The 22,460-nt window shown below is 59.1% G+C and overlaps 1 protein-coding gene across 10 annotated transcripts; it reads right to left on the bottom strand.

Annotated features, from left to right (window-relative positions):
- Nucleotides 1-1,809: 1,809 nt before the first annotated feature.
- PAN2 (poly(A) specific ribonuclease subunit PAN2) lies at nt 1,810-21,988 on the bottom strand. 10 transcript variants are annotated; one of them, XM_030554698.1, is made up of 27 exons: nt 21,877-21,987; nt 20,193-20,306; nt 18,595-18,895; nt 17,118-17,287; nt 16,610-16,730; nt 15,983-16,060; nt 15,040-15,307; nt 14,433-14,775; nt 13,443-13,539; nt 12,616-12,735; nt 11,959-12,078; nt 11,741-11,869; nt 11,264-11,463; nt 10,682-10,824; nt 10,278-10,381; nt 9,723-9,821; nt 8,833-8,909; nt 7,852-7,993; nt 7,235-7,372; nt 6,957-7,016; nt 5,871-5,961; nt 4,708-4,865; nt 4,356-4,499; nt 4,061-4,240; nt 3,697-3,790; nt 3,108-3,305; nt 1,810-2,826 (listed from the first exon to the last, which is right to left on the bottom strand). In XM_030554698.1, the coding sequence occupies exons 3-27, from the start codon at nt 18,874-18,876 to the stop codon at nt 2,792-2,794; spliced, it is 3,591 nt and encodes a 1,196-aa protein (XP_030410558.1). In that variant the 5' UTR covers nt 18,877-18,895; nt 20,193-20,306; nt 21,877-21,987; the 3' UTR covers nt 1,810-2,791. The 10 variants fall into 10 exon arrangements, with proteins under 10 accessions (XP_030410558.1, XP_030410566.1, XP_030410560.1 ...); XM_030554706.1 differs by having other exon boundaries at nt 10,682-10,821; XM_030554700.1 differs by having other exon boundaries at nt 20,193-20,301.
- Between the last annotated feature and the right edge of the window lie 472 nt (nt 21,989-22,460).

The raw sequence follows: 22,460 nt of genomic DNA, 5'->3' as shown, positions 1-22,460 counted from the left end.
AGCCGTTCCTGAGCCTCTGCAGCTGGGCAGCCGGGTGCTGTTACACCTCGCCGGCTAATACACCAACCGGGACACTGGGCTCTCCATGCAGGGTTAGATCATACAGCCCCAGTGCACTGGAGACAGGCCCCCAGGAACTAAAACGGGGGGGTTCTTGACTCCCCATTTTTAAGGGGCTTCTGATCCAAGAGAGAGGCCAGAGACTCACCTGGATGGCTGCCATGTTCTGACGCACTGTGATCAGGGATGCTCCAGGCAGGTGGAATCTCCTGCTGTCAGCTGGATCTGCAGCGTCTCTGTCCTGGGAGAGAGACAGAGCATCCCCCGAGCCGTTAGCACCGCGCTTGGCCCCCCCGCCCGCCAACCCCCCGTAGAGTGACTGGATTAACCAAGGTGACGGACGCTGTCTCAGCAAACCTTCCTGCCAGCCATCCCCAGGCATGTGCCCAGAGCCACCTGAGTTCGTTAGGGACCAAGCAATGACCGTAGCCGCCCGCCAGCTGGGGAGGGGTCTGGAGCCACCCATGCCCCCAGGCCACCCCAACAGAGCTAGTGGGTGTCCCAGCTAGGGAGCGAACCGGGGAGGGGAGCCCAGTGGGGAAAACCCGGGGATGGTGGGAAGCTGCTGAGTCAGTAGGTGATTCCTTGCCTCCCTTTGAGTCATGCCTCAGGATGCTGTGAGGTGGCGAGTTTCCAAGGAAATGCGAAAACCCAACCGGGCTGCCGGGCTTTCCACAAATGGAGGCGCTAACCCCTCTGGCCTGGCCAAAGTCCAGCGCTGCTGCCCTTGTTCTGAACTCCAAGTGTCTTGTTCTCCTTGCTCCTGCAGTGGGCGCTGTTCAGGATCTGTCCCCCCTCCTCCCCCGAGGTGGCTGCATCGCCTCCCAGCCACCTCAGCCCTGCCTTCCTGCTTAAACTCCGGAAGATTTGCACCAGCTCCCTCTCCCTGCCCCCACCCCCAGGCCTTCCCTGCCTATGGGTGGGGGGTCTCCTGCTCTGCAGCCCGGGAGGCCTGGAAAAGCCTCCCCTAACCTCAGACTTGCCGGCTCACCTGTAAATGCCTCCCTACTCCTTCCTCCCACCCTAAGGGGGGCTCCCTCCTCACGCTGGGGAGCATCTCGTCCCATTGACCTTACAGGCACCGGTCGTAGGCGGGGGTGGTTGGGGACTGGGGTTGTCACCTCAGGGAAGGACTGTGGCCCGTTTGCAGGGATGGATCCTTGCTCACTGCTCGCTGCGCTGAATCTCCACGAAGATGGGGGCTGCTTTGAGCAGGAATTCCCATCCCCTTGTTCTCTCTGCAGGACCCGGGGTTGCAGCGGGAGCCACGGAGGGTCCCAGCCCGAGCCACCACTCTCCTGGCCATGGCAGGAGCGGGACTCGCCCGACCAGGATGTCTTCAAAGCAGGAATGCCAAGGGCTCCTCTGCACAGGGGGTGACTAGCACCAGTGCAGCCCCATGGAGCACAGAGCCAGGCATTCTCCTCCACACGAGGGGTCTGCACAACCCCCAGTGCAGCCAAACACGGAGGCTGTGGGGTGCACACAGCTGCAGCCACTCGTTAATGCCCCAGTACATTGTTCTGGCTGCTATCGGAGAGACAGCGCGGTCCAGTGGCTGGAGCAGGATCCTGAGTTCAATTTCTGACTCCCAGCGTGACCTTGGGGATAAGTGACTCCCCCAGCTCCCTCTGTCCGAGGGGTAACACTGGAGGGGGGGAGCCCGGTAAAGCACTTTGGGATCTGCAGTGGGCAAAGGCCAGGGCAGAACCACCAACCAACGAGAAAGGAGGAGACAGGACCACAGGCAGATGCTGAAGGCACCGGCTGGCCACTTTATGAATTTGGTACATGCCAGAGATGGCCGAGCGCACCTCAGCCCTCGCAGAATACAGGGGAGAGGGGAGTTAAAAAGACCAGAGAGTGCAAAGGGGGCGACTCCACTGATCCCAGGGCCAAGCCCCAGCTGGGATCTACGCGTGATCCTGCCAGCCCAGCGTGGATGGAGCAGACCGTCACGCTGCTGCTCTGGCTTCCTGGCACAGCCCGGCATCCCTGCATGTCAGTGCCTCTTGGGACAATGCGAGTTCAGGGCGTCTTCGTCCTGCCACTCGTCCACTTGACATTATCACTGGAGCGGGCACTGGGCTGGGGCCGGTCGCAGTCCGGGAACGTGCCCTGCAGCTCTGGTCCTGCTGGCATTAACGTGCCAGGAGAGTTTAGCCAGCCAGGCCTGCCTCAACAATCCACCCCTCAGCAAAGCAACAGGCTGGCAATGAGATGACAGCGATACACCCAAGGCAAATTCGGGAGGCCAATCCTCAACCCTCCCTGCTTCACGCAGCTTTTATCTAAAATACCCCGAAGCCCAGGGGCCTGGTGCTTGGCCGGAGCACCGCAGGAGACGGGCCGATGGCCCCACGACACTTGTGAAGTGGCACATGTGATGGTGAAAGAGACGCACCAACAGCTGTCCCTGCTTGGAAGGCCGATGGGGCAGCTGGCAGACTTGGAGGAAGATGTGGCCTTCTGAAGCCATCCCAGCAGTGACTGACTGTGAAGGGGGATCCTGGCCAGCAGGTAGCCCGTGGTGCCCCTGCAGCCAGGGCTGGGACAGGAGCAGGTGTCAGGGTCCCCGGGGTGCGCCTGGCTGCCAGCTGAAAACCAGCCTCGTCCCTTGTTTTGAAATCCGCATTTGTTTTCTGTGTGATCTGTGGTCACAGACCGGTCGGGGCCCAGGGCTGGGCGGTAGCAGAGAACACGCAGGGGGGCAGAGCGGGGTCTCGCCAGGTCAGAGCCCTAGCACGGCCGGGAACACTGCAGCATCTGCCAGAGACACAAAGATGCGCGGGTCAGCTCGCGCCAGGCCCCACACCCCAGCACAGAACAGGAGCGGGGAGCTGCCAGGAGCCCCAGCCCCGTCTTCGGACAGAATCCAGGACTCTGGAGGGGAACAGCACGGAGCTGCAAGGGGAGCAGAGGGTGCGGACACTCGTTTTCTGCCCCTGCAGGCTCTCAGCCCGCCAAGCGCTCAGGTTCGGTCTCCACTCCACACAGGCGCTCCGGGGGGCTCGCTCACTGCACACACAGGAGGGGGGGTGCCTTACTTTTGGGGCTACTCTGGCTGTCTGGTTCAGGCACCTTCCAGTCCATCTTGCGACCCTTCTCGTAGAGGCCCTTGAGCACCTTGCGGAAGTCGTCCGGCTCTGTGGTGTTCTTGCTCAGCTCCAGGTACTTCCTGTAGAGCTGCAGGGCCGTCCGGGCATCCTCAATGCTATCATGAGTCTCACCCTGGATCTTCAGGTCTGGGGGATGCAGGGAGGGTTCTGGTCAGAGGGGGCCCCAATTCCCAATCCACACAACGGGATTCCTCCCTGTCCTGCTGCTGAATACAGGGAGCCCCCTGCCCCCATCCCCCGCTAGCTCTGCTGAGGGACTGACTCTCAACCCAAGCCCCTCCTGTCCTGGCCTCCTCACACACACACCCCCCGCTGCCCTTCGATCCCGACCCGCCGCAGCAGCCCCCATCCCCAGCGCTCCAGAAGCAGGGTGGGGCCAGAGGTGCCCTTCGTCTCCGAGTGACATCGCAAGCAGCCAGCGCTGCCCTGTACCCGGGCGACGGGGCCGGCGTCCGTCTGGGGGTCCCGCGCAGCCCTGCCTGGCTGGGCCAATTGCGATCTAGGCGTTTCCACTAACCCAGGAAGTACCAGGCAAGGAAGCGCAGAGAAATCATCCTCTTCCTCGGTATGTGGAACAGATACACAGTGTCGATCACCTGGTCCTTGGGCACCTGGGAGAGCAGAGAGTGTCTGACCACCCATCTATGCAGGGTTGGCTCCTCCCTCCCACCCACACAGCCCACCCCCAGCCTGCCCCCCACATGCCTTCGTCACCCTCCACCCCAATCACACTGCCCAGTCCTTCACCCGTATCCCCATCCCCCGGGTCCACGAGTGCACTCCCACTGGGGGAGAGGAAAACTCCACGCAGGAAGGGAACGGAAGGCGTGTTTGCTGCGGGGTCTGAGAAATGTCCCGGGCTTCTACAAAGGGAAAGTCACCATGAGGTTGATGACCCGGAAGTCCTTCTGCAGCCCGTGGCCCACGAATTTCACCCCGACATCAATGAGGAAGCGCAGCTTCAGGTAGGTGGACTTGAGTGTGGTGAGGTGCTTGGAGGAGATCTTGGCATCCAGGTCACCCGGCTTGATTCCCGAGTACTGGGTCAGGTAATCCACCACCTGCAAGGGGAGGGGCTGGTGATCACAGGCATGTGGGGGCAGTGAGTTCCCGGGGGGGGCAGGGGGCAGGCAGTGTCAGGGAGCCCCCCTCAGCCAGGACGCCCGTGGCGAGTACCTGCTCCTGGGTGGAGATGTAGTCGTCGATGAAGGGAATCCCCTCATTGGGGCCCTGGCCTCGCACACACGTGATCCTGGCCACGGACATCTGGCTGGGCTTGATGGTGGATTTGGTGCCGTCGCTGCGCAGCTCGGCCTCTTCCTGCACAGGGTCACAGGAGCCGTTGGCAGGGGAAGCCCCCCCCAGCCCTCGCTGCCCCCTCCCCAGGAGCCGGGCCTCAGCCATCGGGACTTCCCGTGGTTCTGGCCATTGCTAGACCCCAGCAGGACGGCTCTGGACCCCATGGCTCCATCTCTCACCCAACCCACCCTGGCCAAACACCAACATCCGTCCCAGCTGCGGCCTCTACCTCGTTAAGCGTGACGAACTCGGCGTCCAGCCCCACCAGGTCACCCGCCTGGGGCATCTCGTTCAGCATGAGCGGGATGAAGGTGGCGTGGCACTTGCGCTGCTTGCGAGCCAGGGACGCCTCGGCCAGCAGCACGCTGGCCTCGATCGGGTTCTTGACTTGGAGGCAGTAGGGGGAAGGGTGGGGAAGAGAGAACGCGACGTCAGACGGGGCGCTTGGCTGCTGGATTCACAGCAGAAGAGGCCAGGCCAGGCTGAGCCCCCACGTGCTGCCTGGCATTCAGGGCAGCTGGAGCATGTGAAGGAGACAATGCCCTCCAGAGAGAAAAGGCCAGGGACCATTGTCCTCCATCCAAAAATCAACACCTGTTTCTAAGGGGTCACACACAAGCTTCTGCGGGGGCCGAGGATACAGCCCTAGCAGAGGGGGTGTGGAGCTGGGGCCTCGATGGACAGAGAAATTCCAGCTGCCTTGCCTGTATGGTCCCGGCTGGGTCCCCTGCCCTCGATCCACCACGCACCAGGGTGCACAGATGGAAAAGGTGTCGGCGTCTGTTGTAGCGGACCCAGCATGCATGGCTTCATGCCCAAGAGAGGGGCCCAGCCCACGTGGACAGGACAAGCGAGGCTCTCGGTGGGACGGCTCCTCCTGGCAGCCCATCCCCGCTCCGGGGGCCATTAGAGACCATTCTGTGTCTCTTGGCAGAAGCCGCTCTAGGGAACGATGGTGCTCCCCTGCAGCCAATGATGCTGATTTGCACCAGCGGAGGGTCTGGCCCCCTTCCCACCATTCTGCTACTTCGTTTGCTTCCTGTGACATGCACGTCGCTGGGATGGTGGAGCTGGACTGGTCAGTTTCACTTCCTGGTTCTGGGCTACCACTGGGGAGCTCGGGGCATGACCCGGGGGTTGCCCCTAACCCAACTCCCCTCCACACCCCAATCTCTAGCTGGAGGGAAGTGATGCTTTACGCTGGATCTAGCTGGCTGGCCAGGCAGGGCAGAGCCAGCACACAGCAGGGACACACTTCCCGACTGTCTCCTTAACACAACCTCTCAGCTGGGCCGGCTCCAGCGGGGTAACCCGAGCTGAAGACAGGCCCAGGGCTCCACACACGCAGCCCTGACGCAGAACATGCCCCCCGCCCTGCGCGCAGAAACTCACTGGTCAGGTTGTACTTGGCGTGGAGGTTCCTTCGGGCGTAGTACAGGATGGCAGGCACCTTCCAGCTCATGTCAAACTGCACCGCCTCGCACTGCGACAGAGGGAGGGACATGTGTACGGACAACTCGGGGGGCCTGGGCTGGCAGGGGCTGAGCTCCAAGAAGGGCTTCCTCCCCCCACTCCCCACAAAGCAGGACAGAGCAGAACTTAACGAGCTTTAAGCACCTGCACGCTACAGAGGATTCTATGAATGGGGGGGTGGGGTTAAATCCAGCCCTCCTGCCAGCAGAATCACAACAGGGGGCGCTCTCTGTCCCTGTCCCCGACACATGCTCCCCCACCCCGAATTCAGACCCCCAACCCTCCGCCACACACAAACACACGGTCCCATCACTGCCCCCACCACCCGTGCGGGCGACACAGGGGTTAGGGTTCCTTTCAGCTCCCTCTCCCCAGTACCCTCCGCTGTGGAGTGTGGGGACAATCGGGGCCAGCTGGGAATGGGCAGATCTCACACTGGGCAGCTGGAGACAAGACAACTTACAGCCCCGGGGGCTGAAGGCTGGTGGAAGACCAAGTCGACGCCTTTCCCCTGCCGCTGCAGCCCCCCACCCCCTTCACAGCCCAGCAGCAGCATTCGGTAAAACACACAACCAGCTGCGCTGAGCAGCAGCAGCCTCTCCCTGGCCGCTGTGGGCTGACCATGCTGCCTCTTCGGCACCTGGAGCAGGAGACCCAGGACTGAGCCTGAACCAGGATCTCCCGAGCGCTAGACCTGGCTTGGCCTAATAACCACTCCTAGCTCTTCTCCTCAGCAGATCTGAAAGTGGAGGTCAGGAGCGTTATTCCTGCTTCACAGATGGGGAAACTGAGGCATGGAGCAGGGATGTGACTTGCCCAAGGTCACCCAGCAGGTTAGTGGCAGAGCTAGGAAGAGAAGCCAGGTACCCTGAGCCCCAGTCCAGTGCTCTGCCCACTAGGCCATGCTGCCTCCCTGACCAGGCCGTTCGCATGGTGCCATGAGAAGTGGGGCATCCTGAGGGTTGATTCTGATACCTGGGCTGCCCATGGAATGAGGCTCCTTACCTTGTCCACAGGCTCAATGAGGAAGTCATTGAAGAGATACCACTGCTGGTGCGTGACCCCCTGGGGGTGAGAGACAGGCCAGGTTGGTCTGTAACCTTGGGTCATGCACTGTATTTATTAGGCAAACAGAGCAGCCACCCAGGGGCCTGGGCACTATCCCCTCTGGAACACGACCCCCTTCCTGAGACACCCAGCCAAGAGGGGGTTCCCCGGGGGGGGGGCTGGGGTCCCAGTGGGCGGCTGGGATAGAGGTGGGCTCGGTCTGCTCCCCAGCTCACCTCTTTCCTTTGGTGATACGTCTCCCCAACTTTGATGTGCCCCACCAGGCTGCCCCCAGTGCGGGGGTCCAGAATGTGGGCAACGGTGGCCATCAGGTTGTACATGTACGTGGAGTCCTGGTCATCGGACGAGCTCAGCTGCAAGGAAGAACCCACCCCTGGCGGTTACATGAATCTGCTGGGAACTGGCTGACCAGGACACGGATGGATGCAGCTCAGGACACTGGAAGCCCGTGCGATGGGTGAAGGGAAATCACCTTGGCAGAGGCAGCTCCCGCGGCCGCGACACAAACCCGCAGAGCCTGGCAAAGCCAGAGCTGTGCCAGAGCCGCTCCCGACCGTGCCCGAGTTCTGCCATCGGGCCAGTGGGGGCACAGCACCAGCTAACGGTGACGCAGGCCTCCCCAGCACGCAGGCTCCCGGCTAAGGGGGACCCACTTCAGTGAGCGAGTTCCATCTCGACTCCAGCATCAACATTCCAGGTGCTCCAATCCCCTCGTGACGGGGGAGCCCGCTGGCTCCCCAGACAAGCGTGGCCACGATCAGCAGTTCCCGTTCTCTGCCCTTTACCTTGCCGGACGGACTTTCGACCCCGGCGGAGCCAGGGAACCCACTACCTCATCGCTTTCGTTCCAGTTGCAGACATCCAGCTCCTTGTTCTTGGTCAGTTTCATCCGGATGGAATGGGGAATCCAGATGTTCTTCAGCTCTTCGACAGAGGTGTACGAGTGCCCCGCCTCGGCGTTCCCCAGGTCCTTCCTGCCAGGAAAGGACACAGGGTATTCCAGACCTTGAACCTGAGAGGGAGGGGAGAGTCTCTGGGAGTTTTGGACACGGAGGGCCGGATCCCCAGCTGGGGTAAATTGGTGCGGCGCCAGTGAAGTCCACAGAGCTGCGCTGATTTACACCAGCTGAGGATCCGGTCCTGACCTCTTGGGAGAGAGGCTAGAAGGTGCCAGTCGAAGATGGTCAAGGCAGCGGAGGAGGGTGATCCCTGGAAGCCTAGTCTGCCCCACTAAGTCTGCAAGAGACCGAGGGCATGGAGCAGGCACCAGGAGCACTGCCTCTGGGCCAGATTCACCCCTGGTGTAACTCCACTGATGCCAGAGGGTGACTTCAGGCTGCTGAAGGTTATGGGGCCTCACAGGGGAGATGTAAAGCCAAGGTCCCGATGCTAACGGTCAGAAAGGATCGCGAGGCACTTTTCCCTCAGCGTCTGGCCAAAGTCCAGTGGAGGTGAATGTTCACAACACAGCGTTACACAGGGCTTAAGTCTGCAAACATGAATTACATTCTGCTCCCACAATTTCCCTGGGCAGATTCCTCACTTCATGCGTTTCCTATACTGTTGGGTGGTGCTGCTCAGTGCCGTTAAGCAGCTGCTGCATCCCACCCCAGAGGTGGCTGCATGTCAGTGTGCACCGTTCGTGCTTCAGTTTATAAAGCACTTTGGGATGTTAGGTGCTGTAGACAGGCAAGATGAAATCACTGGCAAATGGGAAAACAGCACCAAGTTCTCCGAGGCACGGGAAGGATCCAGATGGCAAAACTTCCAAGATGGACAAAAGCCAATTCGTGCTCCACCAGCAAGTACCCACCATTCTCCAAGCGAGATCTCTTTGCTCTTGGGGATTTCAAGGCCTCCTTTCTTCATCACTGTTTTTTTAAAGGCGTACTGGCAACAAAATACAGAGCAAAACCATCAGCACAGGAGCGGGGAGAGACACTTGTGACATGAATGTGTAGCTGGTGACAGCTGGCTTTGGGAAAAGGCCAGAGCCCCCCACATGAGTGGCACAGAGAAACAAAACATGGGAAGTCATTTCAGTGGACAAAATGCCAGACAGCCTCAGGGCAGAGTAAAGAAGTGGTTGGAAGGCGTGGGAACCAGTTTTGTAATTTGAACCAAACTGAGACCCAGATAACGCTCAGAGGTTGATCGCCCACAAGCGGATCTTTCAAAGGTAACGAGGACAGGTTAGGAATCAGATTCATCGATCCTCGGAAAGTTCACGTTGCTGAATAACGATCCAAGAAAATCCCTCTAGGGGTATGTCTGTCCTGCATGGGAAGTGACGGCAGCTCGTGTCCACGGAGCCGCACTAGCAGGGACGGCGCTGCAGGGGATGCCACAGCTCAGGCTGTACAAGTTTGCCCGGGACCCTGGGCGATTACTCAGGCAACCAGTCTGTGGTGCTACTTTGCTACTCCAGCCCCTGAGCTAGCGAGATGCAGAAACACTCAGTAACTGCACTTAGGGTGACCAGATGGGAGGGAGAAAATATCAGGACACGGGCGTGGGGAGGAGGGGGTCCGCCGGCGGAGCAAAGAAAAAAAAAAAGGCCAAGTGCTGCCGGCGGAGCGAAATATCGGGACGTCTGGTCACTTTAACCGCACTGTGGACAAACTGCCAGCAGATCCTGCACAGAGTGACCCGAGGCTGCCAAGAGAACAGACCGGCCTGCACTCAGCCAAACACTTCCCCTACCTCTGCCTGCGTCTTCCAGAAATCTGCCTCCTTGGAGCTGTTCACTTCGCAGTTAATGACTAAGACATCAGGCAAGCAGCGGATGTTCCGGGTTTGGATCTGTATGAGGAAAGACAGAAAGAGGGCGGCTGGGTAAGGGGCATTGCCAGTGGCCCTGAAGGGAAATGGGAACCAGACTAGTACTGCGCCCCTGTCTGTCAATTTCCTCTGCCCTCTAAGCTTCCTGCTCCCCTGCAGGCGGGTCAGTGTTAGCCGTGTTCTCAGAGATGGAAACAGGCACGGAGCAGGGACGTGACTTGCCCGAAGCTGCAGAGCCAGCGTTGGGCTTGGTGCTAAGCTCAGAACCCAGCTCCCAGTCTAGCCCCTCCGGACTGCTCCCATCGAGTTCTCTGCACTGTCCAGTCAGAGACAGGGCTTCCCTGCTTCTCTGGGGAGACTATCGCCCAGGCGAATGGGGCAGGGACTTTTCGCCAGTTCCACCGCTCCACCCCTGCCCAGCTGATGCCCGCAATGAAGGGGATTAGCAGGCAGCGAGTGGCCACCTCCCAAACTCACCGTGGGCTGGTACTTCTCACAGTTCTCACACCAGGCCTGGGTGTTCTGCTCCAGACAGATGCTCCTCTTTAAGATCTGGGCAAACTCATAATCTCTGGTTTTATCTGAGGGCAGATGTGAGGGGAGGGGGGAACAATTTCATTTAATCAAAACAGGAATCCCCAGAGACTGAGTCCGGATGTAAATTCGACCCGCCAGACTCTGGACAGGGCTCTGACTCACTCCTCAGGGACAGCCACCTGCTAAAGGTGGGGCCCACAACGGGGTTAAAAGTCCCCCTCGGTCTCCTGAACCCAAGGAAGATTAAGCCAGCGTCAGCTGCGCCCTGGTTTACAAGGTGCAAGGTGGCCACCATCCCCCCCTCGCCCCGCTCCCCCAGCCCTCTCCACACTCCCTGCTCTTACCGTTGCTCTCGGGGTAGGAGAGGGTGAAGAGCAGCGTGGAGGAGACTCGCACCGTCTCCTTGCCGCAGCGGCACATGCTGCAGTTCTCCACCTCGCAGCTGAAGAGCTGCCCGATGACCGAGTCCCCTGAAGACCCAAAGCTGCTGGAGCAAAGGAAGCACGCCCGGGTCAGCGGGGGTGGGGCTGATAACGCGGGAGCCTTTCAAGGCCTGGCAGGGAGAGAGCGTGGCACTAGGCCCCCACATGCCCTTCCTGGCCCGGGCACTTGAAGGTGGTAGCTGCCAACAGGATCCTGGGAAACCCAAAGGAGTGGGCGTGGGTATGGAGCTGACTCAGTGGGGACACTGCCCGTCACCTCCCTGGGCAGCCACGGAGGGGTGACAAAGAGGCCAGGGGTCAGACCCCTGGTGGCTCTGTGCCCGGGATCAGACCAGCATGGGCTGTGGGAGAGCCAGCACCATGCCCAGCTCCCGCAGCCTGGTCCACAGCAAAGCCCCCCGCAGACAGCCTCTAAGCCCAGCCCCAGGTGGGGTGCTCCCCCTCCTAGCCCAGCAAGCAGCAGGTGCGGGGGGAAGGGGTTACCTGCTGCCAACACCCCGATAGGCCTGCGGTCCCTCCTGCTCCTGGGTCTCCTGGTGAAGCTGAGTCAGGATAAAGCGGTTCCAGCTCTGGATCAACCGGCCCAGGTTCACTTTGCCCGTGGCCTCATCGGAGTCGGCCAGGATCAGCCCCAGGGCGGATGCCTCTGGGATGGTGCGGAAGGCACGCAGGAAGTTGCTTCCCTGGGGGAGGGGAAGGATTGGAGCATCGGGGCAGGGGAGAACCAGAGAGATGGCATTACCCAAATTCCTTAACGTGGCCCCTTCCGCATGGTGCCAAGTGCCCCCCTCTCGTCTCCTAAACCCCTCAGGATCTCATCTGCCAGCAAAGGGAGACGCTGCTGGCTGCTTCGCCCGAGTCCCTGCAGTGCAGCCCCAAGTCAGACTTCCAAGACCCTGTTCAAGAGACACCCCCTCCTTCCCCAATAGCCCTGGTGCTTGGCATCTGCTCCCCACGTACCTGGCACGGGTCCCCCCGGGACAAGTCCAGCATGTGGAAGAGAAAGCCCAGTTCACAGCCCAGGCAGAACTCCTTCTGGCACAGGTGGTTCTGGACCAGGCAGCGGACGGGCTCCAGGAAATACAGCACCTGGGGAGGCGGCGGCAGGGTAAATGAGTGGGGTGCGCTGGAAGGCCACAGCAGGCCCTGGCAGGGGAGGGGCTGGGTGCCAGGCTCACCTGGATCATGCAGTTGCAGTAGGCGTTGGGAATGTGGGGCTCCAGGCCAGCAAACAGGGTCTTGTTGTAATGTTTGAAGTCAAAGTCCTCCAGGCCCAGCTTCGAGTACTTGATTGTGACCTGGACAGAGGAGGAAATCCTCAGAAACGAAGGAAAATCTTGACCCTGAGCTGGTCAATTGCACCAACACAGAATCGCCTGCACAAGCACTTGTGCGTGGGAGAGCACTCACTGACTACACAAGCGCTGACACGAGCACGCCCCAATACACCAGCACTCGCAATCAGAAGTGATGCTAACACATCACTAGTCAGACCTGCGGGGTTGTCACTGCGAACCTTCCCTGGGCACTCAGCACCGCTCAGGATCAAACCACGAGTGAGAAATGCTGGCTCCAGCCCACTCTTTTACCCTCCTGCCTGGAGCGGGACCCGCTTTCTGTACAGGCACCTGGGACAGCAAGGGCTCTTAGGGGTGGGGGGAAGCTGGGCCTCCCCACTGGGTCGCATGGGCTGAAGGCTGCCTTTCCGGGCTGTTCACGCATGACCCTTGGGGCACACCTGGCTGATCCTTCCTGTGACAGCTCATTACAGCTTCACCTGGCCCCTCCATTCCCTCGGAGCCCCAAGCCTGGCTGGCAGATCTTGTGAGTCAGACCTTCCTGTACTTCTTTGCCACCATGTAGAGGTGAGGTTCCTCTTCCCGGCCAATTGGGGATTCAGGGACCTGGCTGAAACTGTCGAACTCGTTGTCCAGCTCTTTCAGCCGATACGGGATCTGAGGGAGGCAGGAAGGAAAAGGGACAGAGCAGCTTAATGCTGAGGCCGAGTGTGTCCGGAGCGAGCAACCACCAACACAAACTATGCACGGGCTTGCCCAGCCCCCCCAGCTGGGTCTGGGGCCCAGATCAACCAACGGGGTGAAGGAATAAAGCAAAAAAGGAAAAGGACACATCCCCTCACCTCTGCCAAAGCTCCTCCTTCCTGCTCTTATTCATTACAACGCTTGGTGCTTTTTTAAATGGTTACGGAACTGCTGGTGCAAACAACACAAATCCGTGGTCTGCCAAGGGCTGGTTTAGGGCAGTGGTTCCCAACGTGGTGCCCGCGGGCATCACAGTGCCCGCTGGGGCATCTATATGCGCCCCCCTACTGGCCGGTGGACAAGCATCCGCCGAGATGCCACCGAAAAGCGACAACGTCAAGAGGCATCACAGCCGAAATGCCGCCGAAAATCACCTCGTTAGAGCCCCTGTATAGCCCAGGATGCAGAACTTCCCCCATGTACCCCAGCACTGAGACCAGTACCTTGTTTCAAATCCCATTCCACATTAACACCTCACCCGCCACCGAAACGCAGCCCCCTCTGGGGTGAAACACAGCAGCAGTTCAAACAACGCTCAGCAACACTACACGAACCCTGTTGCTGTCAGCTGTGCACATCCCCAGCTGGCAGAGAGAGAGTCAGTACTCGCATCCGCACACCTGGTTCCGGAGCTTGGTCCTTGGGTTTGGCGCGTAGCCAATGAAGCCCACTTTCTTCATGCTGCGCAGGATCTCGGGGTCTACAGGCGGGGCCCGCCTACAAAACACGCACAACTCAACGACCAGCCAGAGCTGCTGGGTTGACAGCCCTGGTCACTTGCATCCTGGATTTGTTCACAGAACCAAGAAAGCAGCTGTACAACTTCCACCCCAGACACCGGCTCCCACCTTCCCAGCCAACGTGATGACAGAACTGTTCCCTGAAATGCATTCGATCCTTGGCTTCTCTATGGCCAAGGCCAGCCCCAGGGCTAACGGGTGAGGGGTTCTGTGCCACAGCGAATCGCCACCAGACCACCAAGTGGAGCATGGTGTTTCACTTACTGCAGCTGCCTCTGGGGTGGAACTCAGCAGCTGACTGCACAGCAATTTAGGACAGGACCAAAGGAGAATACTAAAGTGGGTCAGCTGGGGAAGGGGATATTTAGATACACAGAACGTAATTACCTATATTGGAATTTGACCAGGAAGCCAAGGGCAACACCCAGGTTCTTGAGGAAGTGCCGGGGGATTTCCCATGACCACAAGCAACCAGGACCTCAGAATTACAACTCATCAGCGCAGAAGGCTGGGGCACTGGTTCGGTACTGACTCTGGAGAGAATGTCTCCTGCTGGATCATCAGTACCACTTCCTGAAGCACCCTGCTCTTTCCCCTTCAGTACCTGACCCGGCCCAATCCTGCCTGGCTCAGGAGAGCAAAAAGGAACCAAGTCTGAGGTGTAGGGTGACCAGACAGCAAGTGTGAAAAATCGGGACAGAGAGTGGCGGGTAATAGGAGCCTATATAAGAAAAAGCCCCAAATATCAGGACTGTCCCTATAAAAAAATAAAATCGGAACATCTGGTCACCCTACTGAGGTGGCAGGACTGCCATCTGGGGGAGCTCACAGGCTAGTTACATGTTCTTTGCGAGAGCCCCGATGAGTTACCTGGGCGCAGGGGCAGAGTTGGCAGCAGGCCAGTCTGACAGCAGCGTCTCGCTGGTCAGCGGCACGGGGATCAGAGAAAGGGGCATGAGGTCCTGGTTCCAGTCCAGGTGAGGCAGGGTGTCTACCATGCAGGGCAGGGCAAAGTCGGTCTCCCGGGAGTAGGCATTGAAGGTGACCTCGGGCGAGTCGGCCCAGAGGTGGACACAGCCCTCCGAGTCGCCGAACACCATGGCCTGCTTGCTGGCCGACACGTCAAAGGTCATGATCAGCTGCCCCACCGTGTTGACGTGGAAGATGTCAGCGGGGTTGGCAAGGCCCGTGGGCTCGCAGAACTGGCACTGCCCTGATGGGAAGAGCAGAGAGGCTTCAGGGAGGGGGTCTGGGTCACAGCGCAGGACTCCCAGCAAACCTCACACCGATAAGGCCCCACACCGGCTTCCATCCGGAGATCCTACAGCACTTTACGGAGCAGACACACAAGGACCCCTTCCTGGAGTCTGCAAGACACTCCGCTGAGCTGCCAGACAAGGGCCGAGTCAGACCTTGCTGGATTCAAACCTGTGGTTCCCCAGGATCCGGACTAGAGAGCCCAAGGTGAACCGCCTACCTGTCTGGGAGATGATGGCCAGCCGGGAGGTGTAGGTGGGGATGAACTTGAGGAAGAGGGGGTCCACGTGGACCTGCAGCGGGGTGATGGCTCGCATCATGCGAAGGTCATACACCTTCAGGAAGCGGTCGCAGGCCAGGCCGTTCATGCGGCTGGAGAAGCCGCACGTCACCAGCAGGTTGCCATGGACATCGAAATCCGACAGGCTGCCTGAGTAGGCGTCAAACTCATGCTCCGCCGCGAAGGTGCGTAGATCCCGCAGGGACACCTGAGGGTGGCACAAAGGAAACACCAGGAACAGGAACAGGGGCAGGGGGAGATCACAGGGGGACAAACAGGAGAGGAAGGAAGGGCCAGTGGTTAGAGCACTAGCACAGGACTTGGGAGACTGAGGTTAGGGTTCCTTGATCCACCCCAGACTTCCTGGGCCTGTGTGACCACGGCAAGTCCCTCAGCCTCTCTGTGTCCATCTGATAATAGGGATCAGGGCCCTGTGAGGACATTACAGCAATGGGGGCCGATCGGTACCCAAGACAGACTGAATACATGGGGACTTCCATGATGGCCTGGCACGGGAGCAGGGCGCGGACTCAGCCTCTCAGCCCTCTCTCCACCATCAGCTGCTACCCCCCACCAGAGGTGGCTGGAAGGCCACTGTGTGAAGTGCTTTGGTGCCCTTCGGGGGGAGCGGTGCCAGAGAAACACACACTCCTCCCAAGCCGCCTGCTGAGGCAGGTGTACGGCCCTGAGCAGCTGAGAGCAGACAGAGCTTTGTTATGCCTGAGCTGGACACGCAGCCCTGGAAGGGAACTCCTGGGTCAGCGAGTCCGGTCCCTCCTGTGGCAGGCAGCCCCGTTCTATCATCCCGACCACGGCCGGCTCGAGTTCCTACGTCAGAGTGCCTGGGAGAGGACTCGCCAGGCAGGAGCAAGGCTGAGGGTACCTTCCCTGTCGTGTGTCCGCAGAAGAAGAAGCGGTTGGACTGCCTCAGGATGGTGACACCGGGCACCTCCACGGTGTACTGGAAAGGAAAGGGTGAAGAGAGGAGAAGACACTCACCCTCCGTGGAGATGGCAGCTAGCCTCCGGGGCTGTGAACTGGCAAGTGTGTCTCTGGCAGCACAGAGCCTGGTCACAGCCCAGGGGGAAGGCAGTGTGAACTAGTGGTTAAAGCTGGGGTTCTAGTCTTCCCTCTGTCACAGACCCCTCTCTGTGCCTCAGTTTCCCCTGCTGTTTAGTGGGGCTAGCGCTCCTTAGCCATTAACCAGCCTGCACACAGGGGCCAGGGATCTGCAGACAAAGGGTCGTTGAGGGGTTCTTGCCCAGCAGCAGCCTCTGTTAGTAGGAGGCATGTGGAACCCCTCCCCGCCGCCGCTCTGGGACAAGCTGAACACAGCAGAATAGGGGGCAGAGAGACCTCTCTCTGCTGTACCCCCCCAAACCCAGTGGGGCCTGACCCCCAAGGGGCGCCAGGCACCTGCCTCTGCCACCCAAGCCAATGGGAGAATAAGGTGCTCAGTACCCCTCAGGATCAGGCCTGCGAACAGAGGCCGACCCAAGGCCATTGGTACCTTCTGTGTCTCCTGGACGGTGTTGAGGTCGATCTCGATCACGTGGTTCTGGAGCCCCCCGATCAGCAGGGTGCTCCTGTCTGTCAGCAGCAGGCTGTGCACGTCCTCGCTCTCATCCATGCTGGTGCAAAGGGAGAGAGAGCAAACACTCATTCTGCTCGGCTCCGGTCTCTCTCCTCCCCCAGACACACTCTGCATCATGCACCTCCCCCCGGCAGGGCCACCTGCAAGGGCGGGGGCAGGCCCCCCACAGCACAGACTCAATCAGAGTCAGTTCGGCTCTGGATTAGGTCAGTGTTGATATGGGAGCTTTTCCTCTTCCCCTATGCGAAGGGAGCTGCAGGAGTTCCTAGGTGCCCATGTCACATCACCATTAGCAGCCTCCTTGTGTAGGCCAAGGACTGAATGGGGCTCCCTCCTCGGCCTAGAGAGGATCCCTATAGGGCCAGCGTGAGGCTTTCCTTCTCTGTCAGCACAGCCAGGCTGCCGCCCTGCGGAGCAAACTCACAGGTAGTCGAAGATGATCAGGCCCCCCCGGGACATGTACTTGAGGTTCGTCTTGGTCAGGAAGAGGATGCCATTCTCCAGGCTCTGGATCTGACGGATGTCGTCGCTGGTGCTCACCTGGAAGGAGGAATAGCGCTCCAGGGCTGGGCCGAAGAACGAGGTGGCGTGACCCTGAAAGGAAGCGGAGAGGAAAGGCCGGCCTGGGGTGGACTCTTCAACCCACTCCAACACCTCATCATCCTCACGCTAACAATGCACTTTGACGCCACCGAGTCAGAGTCCAAAGCCAGACAGGCCCACTGTGACCATCGAGTCTGACATCCCGGCTAGCACAGGCCACAGGACTGCCCTGAATTAACTCCTCTCTGAACCAGAGCGTGCGTTTTAGAACAACATCCAACCTGGATTTCAAAACTGCCAGGGATGGAGACCCCCATCACGATGCTTGGTGAACTGGTTCAGTGGATAACTACCCTCACTGTTCAGAATGTGTGCATTCCCGTCGTGCAGCTTCCAGACGCTGGCTTGCCTTGGGCCACTGTCTGCCAATATTTTTTCCCCACCTAGGTACTTACAGACTGTGATCAAGTCACCCCTTTACACAATGCACCCGACCCTCAGCTGCTGCCGCAGCAGGGACGTTACATCGAGAAAGTGGGCAGAGGAAGTGTGAACTGTGGGTACTGGAGGGGTGCCAGGGAAAGGGAAAAGGAGTGGGACTCTCTGGTAAAAGGGCACGAACAAGGATGGGCACTCAGCCCCATTCTAATAAAGGGGGATGAAGAATCGGTGAGGCAGGTGGATCCGCCCAGACTGCTGCTGCTACACTGGGGAAAAGTTACCATTCTGGGGAGGAGGCTGTCTGGAGTCAGCAGGGCCGAGGGAACGAGTGGGAGATGGCACGCAGATAGCACCAAGGCTATAAATCAGATATTTCAATGACCAGGGGCACCACAGGAAGTCAGACGAGATGAGGGAACAGGCATGAGGGACAGAGGGAGGATAAAATGGTCTGTTGCAGGACCACAGGGAGGTGGGATGGACCAATGCTGTGTCCTGGTAGGGCAGGGAGGAAGGGCTATCAGACGGGACAGAGAATTGGTCTATTCTGGTGCAAAGACTCCTACGATGGGGTGGCCTGCAGTAGCAGAGGACTAGATTCAATGACGTCCCTTCCAAACCTATGTCCCATGTTCTGCTCCAGTATCCAAAGAGGGATTCTCATCTGTCTCACTGGTTCATCCACTCACCGCCCGACAAACGGAGGGAGAAGAGATCAGCCCCTCTGTTTTGAGCTTTTATCCCCAAATCCCAGAAGAATCCTTAAGTCATTTCCCTCATTGGAAAATGGCCCAAGACACAAGGAAGAAAGAAAAACCTTAGACCATAAAATCAGAGCAGACAAGTGACTAATGCAAACCACAGTAACCCCCTTCCCCAAGGCTGCTCTGCCACAGGGAAACCCAAGAGCCACCTACCCCATGGTTCCCCACCCAGAGCATCTCTTCGTGCAGATCGAAATGGGAGACGGAGACGGGTACCCCCACCTCGGAGACCACGGTGTGCAGCTCCGAGTACATGCCCTCCATGATGTGCACCGACTCCGGCACCGGAATGCCCTCCAACGGCACCCCCTCCGCATCCAGCTCCACATTCTGCAGCAGGGTGGGGTTGAGGTGAGGGTCCAAGACTGGATCCAGGGCTGGGTGGAGAGCGGGTGCATACTCCGCAAGGGCAGGGTCGAGACCTTCAAAATTCATGGTGAAACTGGATGTCTCCCTTTAAAACAACGGGCAATTCAGAAACACGAAGGCCCCTGTGTTCTTAGCAACGAATATCTACCCTGAGGGCATTCTGCACTAAAAAATTCAAAATTCTGCCCCCAATATTTTAAGATTCTGCAAAATTCTGCCAATTTTGTTTGTCAAATAAATGTGGAGGCTCCAACACAGCCTTGGGGAGCACAGGCGAATGGTTGCACAGAGGTGGGAGATCACTCTGCAGCTCCTACCTGCCCCCAGGACACGTACCCAGCGGTGAGGCTGCACCCAACCCTGACACAGTGCAAGGACCGGGCCTGCCCCAGAAACACCCCAGGGCCCTGCCCCTCCATGCCAGGTGCGGGTAGGCAGGCAGGCTCAGCAAAGCAGGATCCAAGTGTGGAGGGGCTTAGTGTTGGGGAAGGACCCAGGTGTGGGTTTAGAGGGTTCTGTGTGGGGCAATCTGGGTGCAACGGTAATGGGACTCCGCAGGGAGGGTCCAGGTGAAGGTGACTGGGGCTCAACAAGGGGGGGTTCTGGGTTTGTGGGGGATAGAGCTCGGCAGGGGGGTCTGGGTGCGGGGAGCTCAGTGACGGGTCCAGATGCTGGAGGAGTGGGGTTCAGTGGGGTGGGGATCCAAGTGCAGCCAGTTGAGGCTCAGTTGGGTGGGGATCTGGATGCGGGTGGTTCATCAGGGTGGTCCAAGTGCAGGGAGAGTGGAGCTCATCCAGGGAGGTTCTGGGTGCAAGGGGGATGAGGCTCAGCGGGAGGGTCTGGAAGCATGGGGGTTGGATGGATGAGGGAGCATCTCCCTGTACAGAGATCCCTCCCCCTGCAGCTCAGGAGCAATAGGTGCAGGAAGCATGGGGGAGGGGGGAATTTGCAGAGTTTCCTACAGCTGGGGAAGAAATCTGGGGGAGGGTCTGACACAGCCCAGATGCCGTCCAGGGGCAGAGAAAGTCCCATCCTCCCCAGCCCAGCTGGGACTAGCAGCTGAGCCCGGCGCAGGGTAAAAGCCACCAGCTGGGCCTTCCCCGGTCCTGCCCCCTGCCTCACAGTGATGTACCTCTCTGCCAGCTTCCCCTGGACACCCAAAACATACTGCTGGGGAGGGCGCATGACCACTCTTGTGGCTTCCCTTTGCTTGCCCATCAGAAAGTCATTTTTCTGCAGGGAAGCAAAGAAACCTGCGGGGGAACATAAATTCTGCACGTGTGCAGTGGCGCAGAATTCCCCCCAGGAATAAATATAGCATTATAGGCATTAGAACGGAAAAGGCCTATGAGGTCTCTAGGAAGGGTCAGTATTTAGCTCACCTCTAATATGAAATCTGTGAGCTACGAACGATGACAAGTCCCTTAGCGAGGGGTTCTTTGTCCTTCTGTCAGTAAGCACCCAGAGTGCTTGGGGAAGGTGTATTCAGCTCTGCGCTGAGATGGAGGAGAGGCAGTTAGGCCCCTGGCACAATCAAGGATAACCTGCACTTCTGTTGGACCCATTCCACCCCAGCCATGACTCCTCCTCCTCACTGCATCCCGTCCCTCCTCTGGCCTAAATCCACTCCACAGTGGCCCCTGGACCCAGCACTGCTGCAGAGATAGTGCCAAGGTTGGTTTGTGCCTGGCACAGGGGCTGTCTGTGCCAGGGGTATCTCCAAGATGCCTTTGTACCAGTGAGCCATAGCACAATACTGAATCTGGCTCTTTGACAGACACCAGACGACCTCGGTTAGACGTTTGCAGACCTTGTAACGAGTCGCTGCATCAAACTCAGAGCAGCCCAGTGACTACAGCAGGGGAGCTGGAGTCAGTCGGGAAAGGCTGGACAGCAGAGGTGGGCAGTGATTGCTTCCTGACCCTGGAGAGGGAGTGGATCAGATCCTGAAGCATGTGACCTGATTCCCCTGACTGGAAATGCTGCTCCAGACACACACACACAAGCCCCTTCTGCAAAGGTCCATTTGGTTCCCAGGCCTTGTCAATACTTGGTTCCTCTGCTGAGGCTGGCAGCGAGGATGCAGGGTAATAATAACAGGGACACCTGCCTGCTGAGAACCAACCCCACCCTGCCCATTACATGGCAGCTGCCCTACTCTTCCTCAACAGGCCACAGACCTGCCAGGCTCAACCCTACCTTTGGACGCTGAAAGGGGCTTATAACCCGTCCTGAAATCTCAGTTACAAGTGTGGAGGTGGAGAAGAGTGATTCCTAGAAGTCTCTGCTCATTTACCCAGAATCCTCTGCTCTGCAGCTAAGTTACCCATAACCCTCTGCTTGGGGGATACATTACCCAGAATCCTCCTCTGCTCTGTAGCCAAATTACCCACAGCCTTCTGCCCAGGAGTCGGGAGGGGACGTTACCCAGAATCCTCTGCTCACGGCCAGAATACCCACAACCCTCTGCCTGGGGGGTACGTTACCCAAAATCCTCTGCTCTACAGCCAAGTTACCCACAGACCACTACTGGGGGTAATTCTGGGAGGATCTTACCCAGAATCCTCTGCTGTGCAGCCAAGATACCCACAACCCTCTGCCCAGGGGGTACGTTACCCAGAATCGTCTGCCCGGCGGGATGTTACCCAGAATCCTCTGCTGTGCAGCCAAGATACCCACAACCCTCTGCCCGGGGGGTACGTTACCCAGAATCCTCTGCCCGGCGGGATCTTACCCAGAATCCTCTGCTGTGCAGCCAAGATACCCACAACCCTCTGCCCAGGGGGTACGTTACCCAGAATCGTCTGCCCGGCGGGATCTTACCCAGAATCCTCTGCTGTGCAGCCAAGATACCCACAACCCTCTGCCCAGGGGGTACGTTACCCAGAATCCTCTGCCCGACGGGATCTTACCCAGAATCCTCTGCTGTGCAGCCAAGTTACCCACAATCCTCTACGCCCCCCCCGGGAGGATGTTACCCAGAATCCTCTGCTCCATGGCTAAGATACCCACAACCCTCTGCCCGGGGGGTACGTTACCCAGAATCCTCTGCCCGGGGGATGTTACCCAGAATCCTCTGCTCTGCGGTGGCGGGTAAATGACCCCCGCTCTCTCTCTCCTTCAGCAGCCGCCGCCACCGGTCGCTGCGCCCCCCGCCCGGGCTGGAGCCGCGTCCCATCCCCCCACCGCCGCCGCCATGGCAACTTCCAGCCCCTCTGGCTCCGCCCGCTCAACCAATCCTCAAGCTAAGGGGTTCCCCTCCTGGCAGGCGCCGGTACCAATGAGAGGGCACGCTCAGGGGCTAGGGCCAATCAGAGAGAGGCGGAGGCGGGAATAAGATGTTGGAGCGGCCCGTGCAAGCTTGGTAGAGAGAACAGGACGGGAAGGCGGAGGGGACAGACAGAGCCGAGCCCCTCGATTTACGGCTGCGAGTTCGATAAGACTTAAAGGGCCAGCATCACCCTCATCCCCAGAGCCCTGCCCAGCATCTTTCCATTTCTATATGTTTTCTAGGATAGTGGCATTCAACTATATATAACCCCCCTCAAACAAAAACGTCCTGGAAGGCGAGATGGGGGAACCCCAGGGAGCATGAAACTCACAGCAAGCAAGTCCAGAAGACAGCATCTCATGGGGACATCCTTACTGCC

Source organism: Gopherus evgoodei, chromosome 3 (genome assembly GCF_007399415.2).
Source record: "Gopherus evgoodei ecotype Sinaloan lineage chromosome 3, rGopEvg1_v1.p, whole genome shotgun sequence".
Taxonomy (NCBI): Eukaryota; Metazoa; Chordata; order Testudines; family Testudinidae; genus Gopherus; species Gopherus evgoodei.
This window is presented reverse-complemented; position numbering and strand designations above follow the sequence as displayed.

Bases quoted from the DNA above. Each gene is read 5' to 3' on its own strand.
- PAN2 (XM_030554698.1), bottom strand. From the start codon at position 18,876: ATGAATTTTGAAGGTCTCGACCCTGCCCTTGCGGAGTATGCACCCGCT. The intron at 7,994-8,832 runs GTGGGTACTTGC...CTTTCCTGGCAG, and splicing joins GAGATCTCGCTTGGAGAATG to GAAGGACCTGGGGAACGCCG. The intron at 7,017-7,234 runs GTGAGCTGGGGA...TCTCACCCCCAG, and splicing joins CGTATCACCAAAGGAAAGAG to GGGGTCACGCACCAGCAGTG.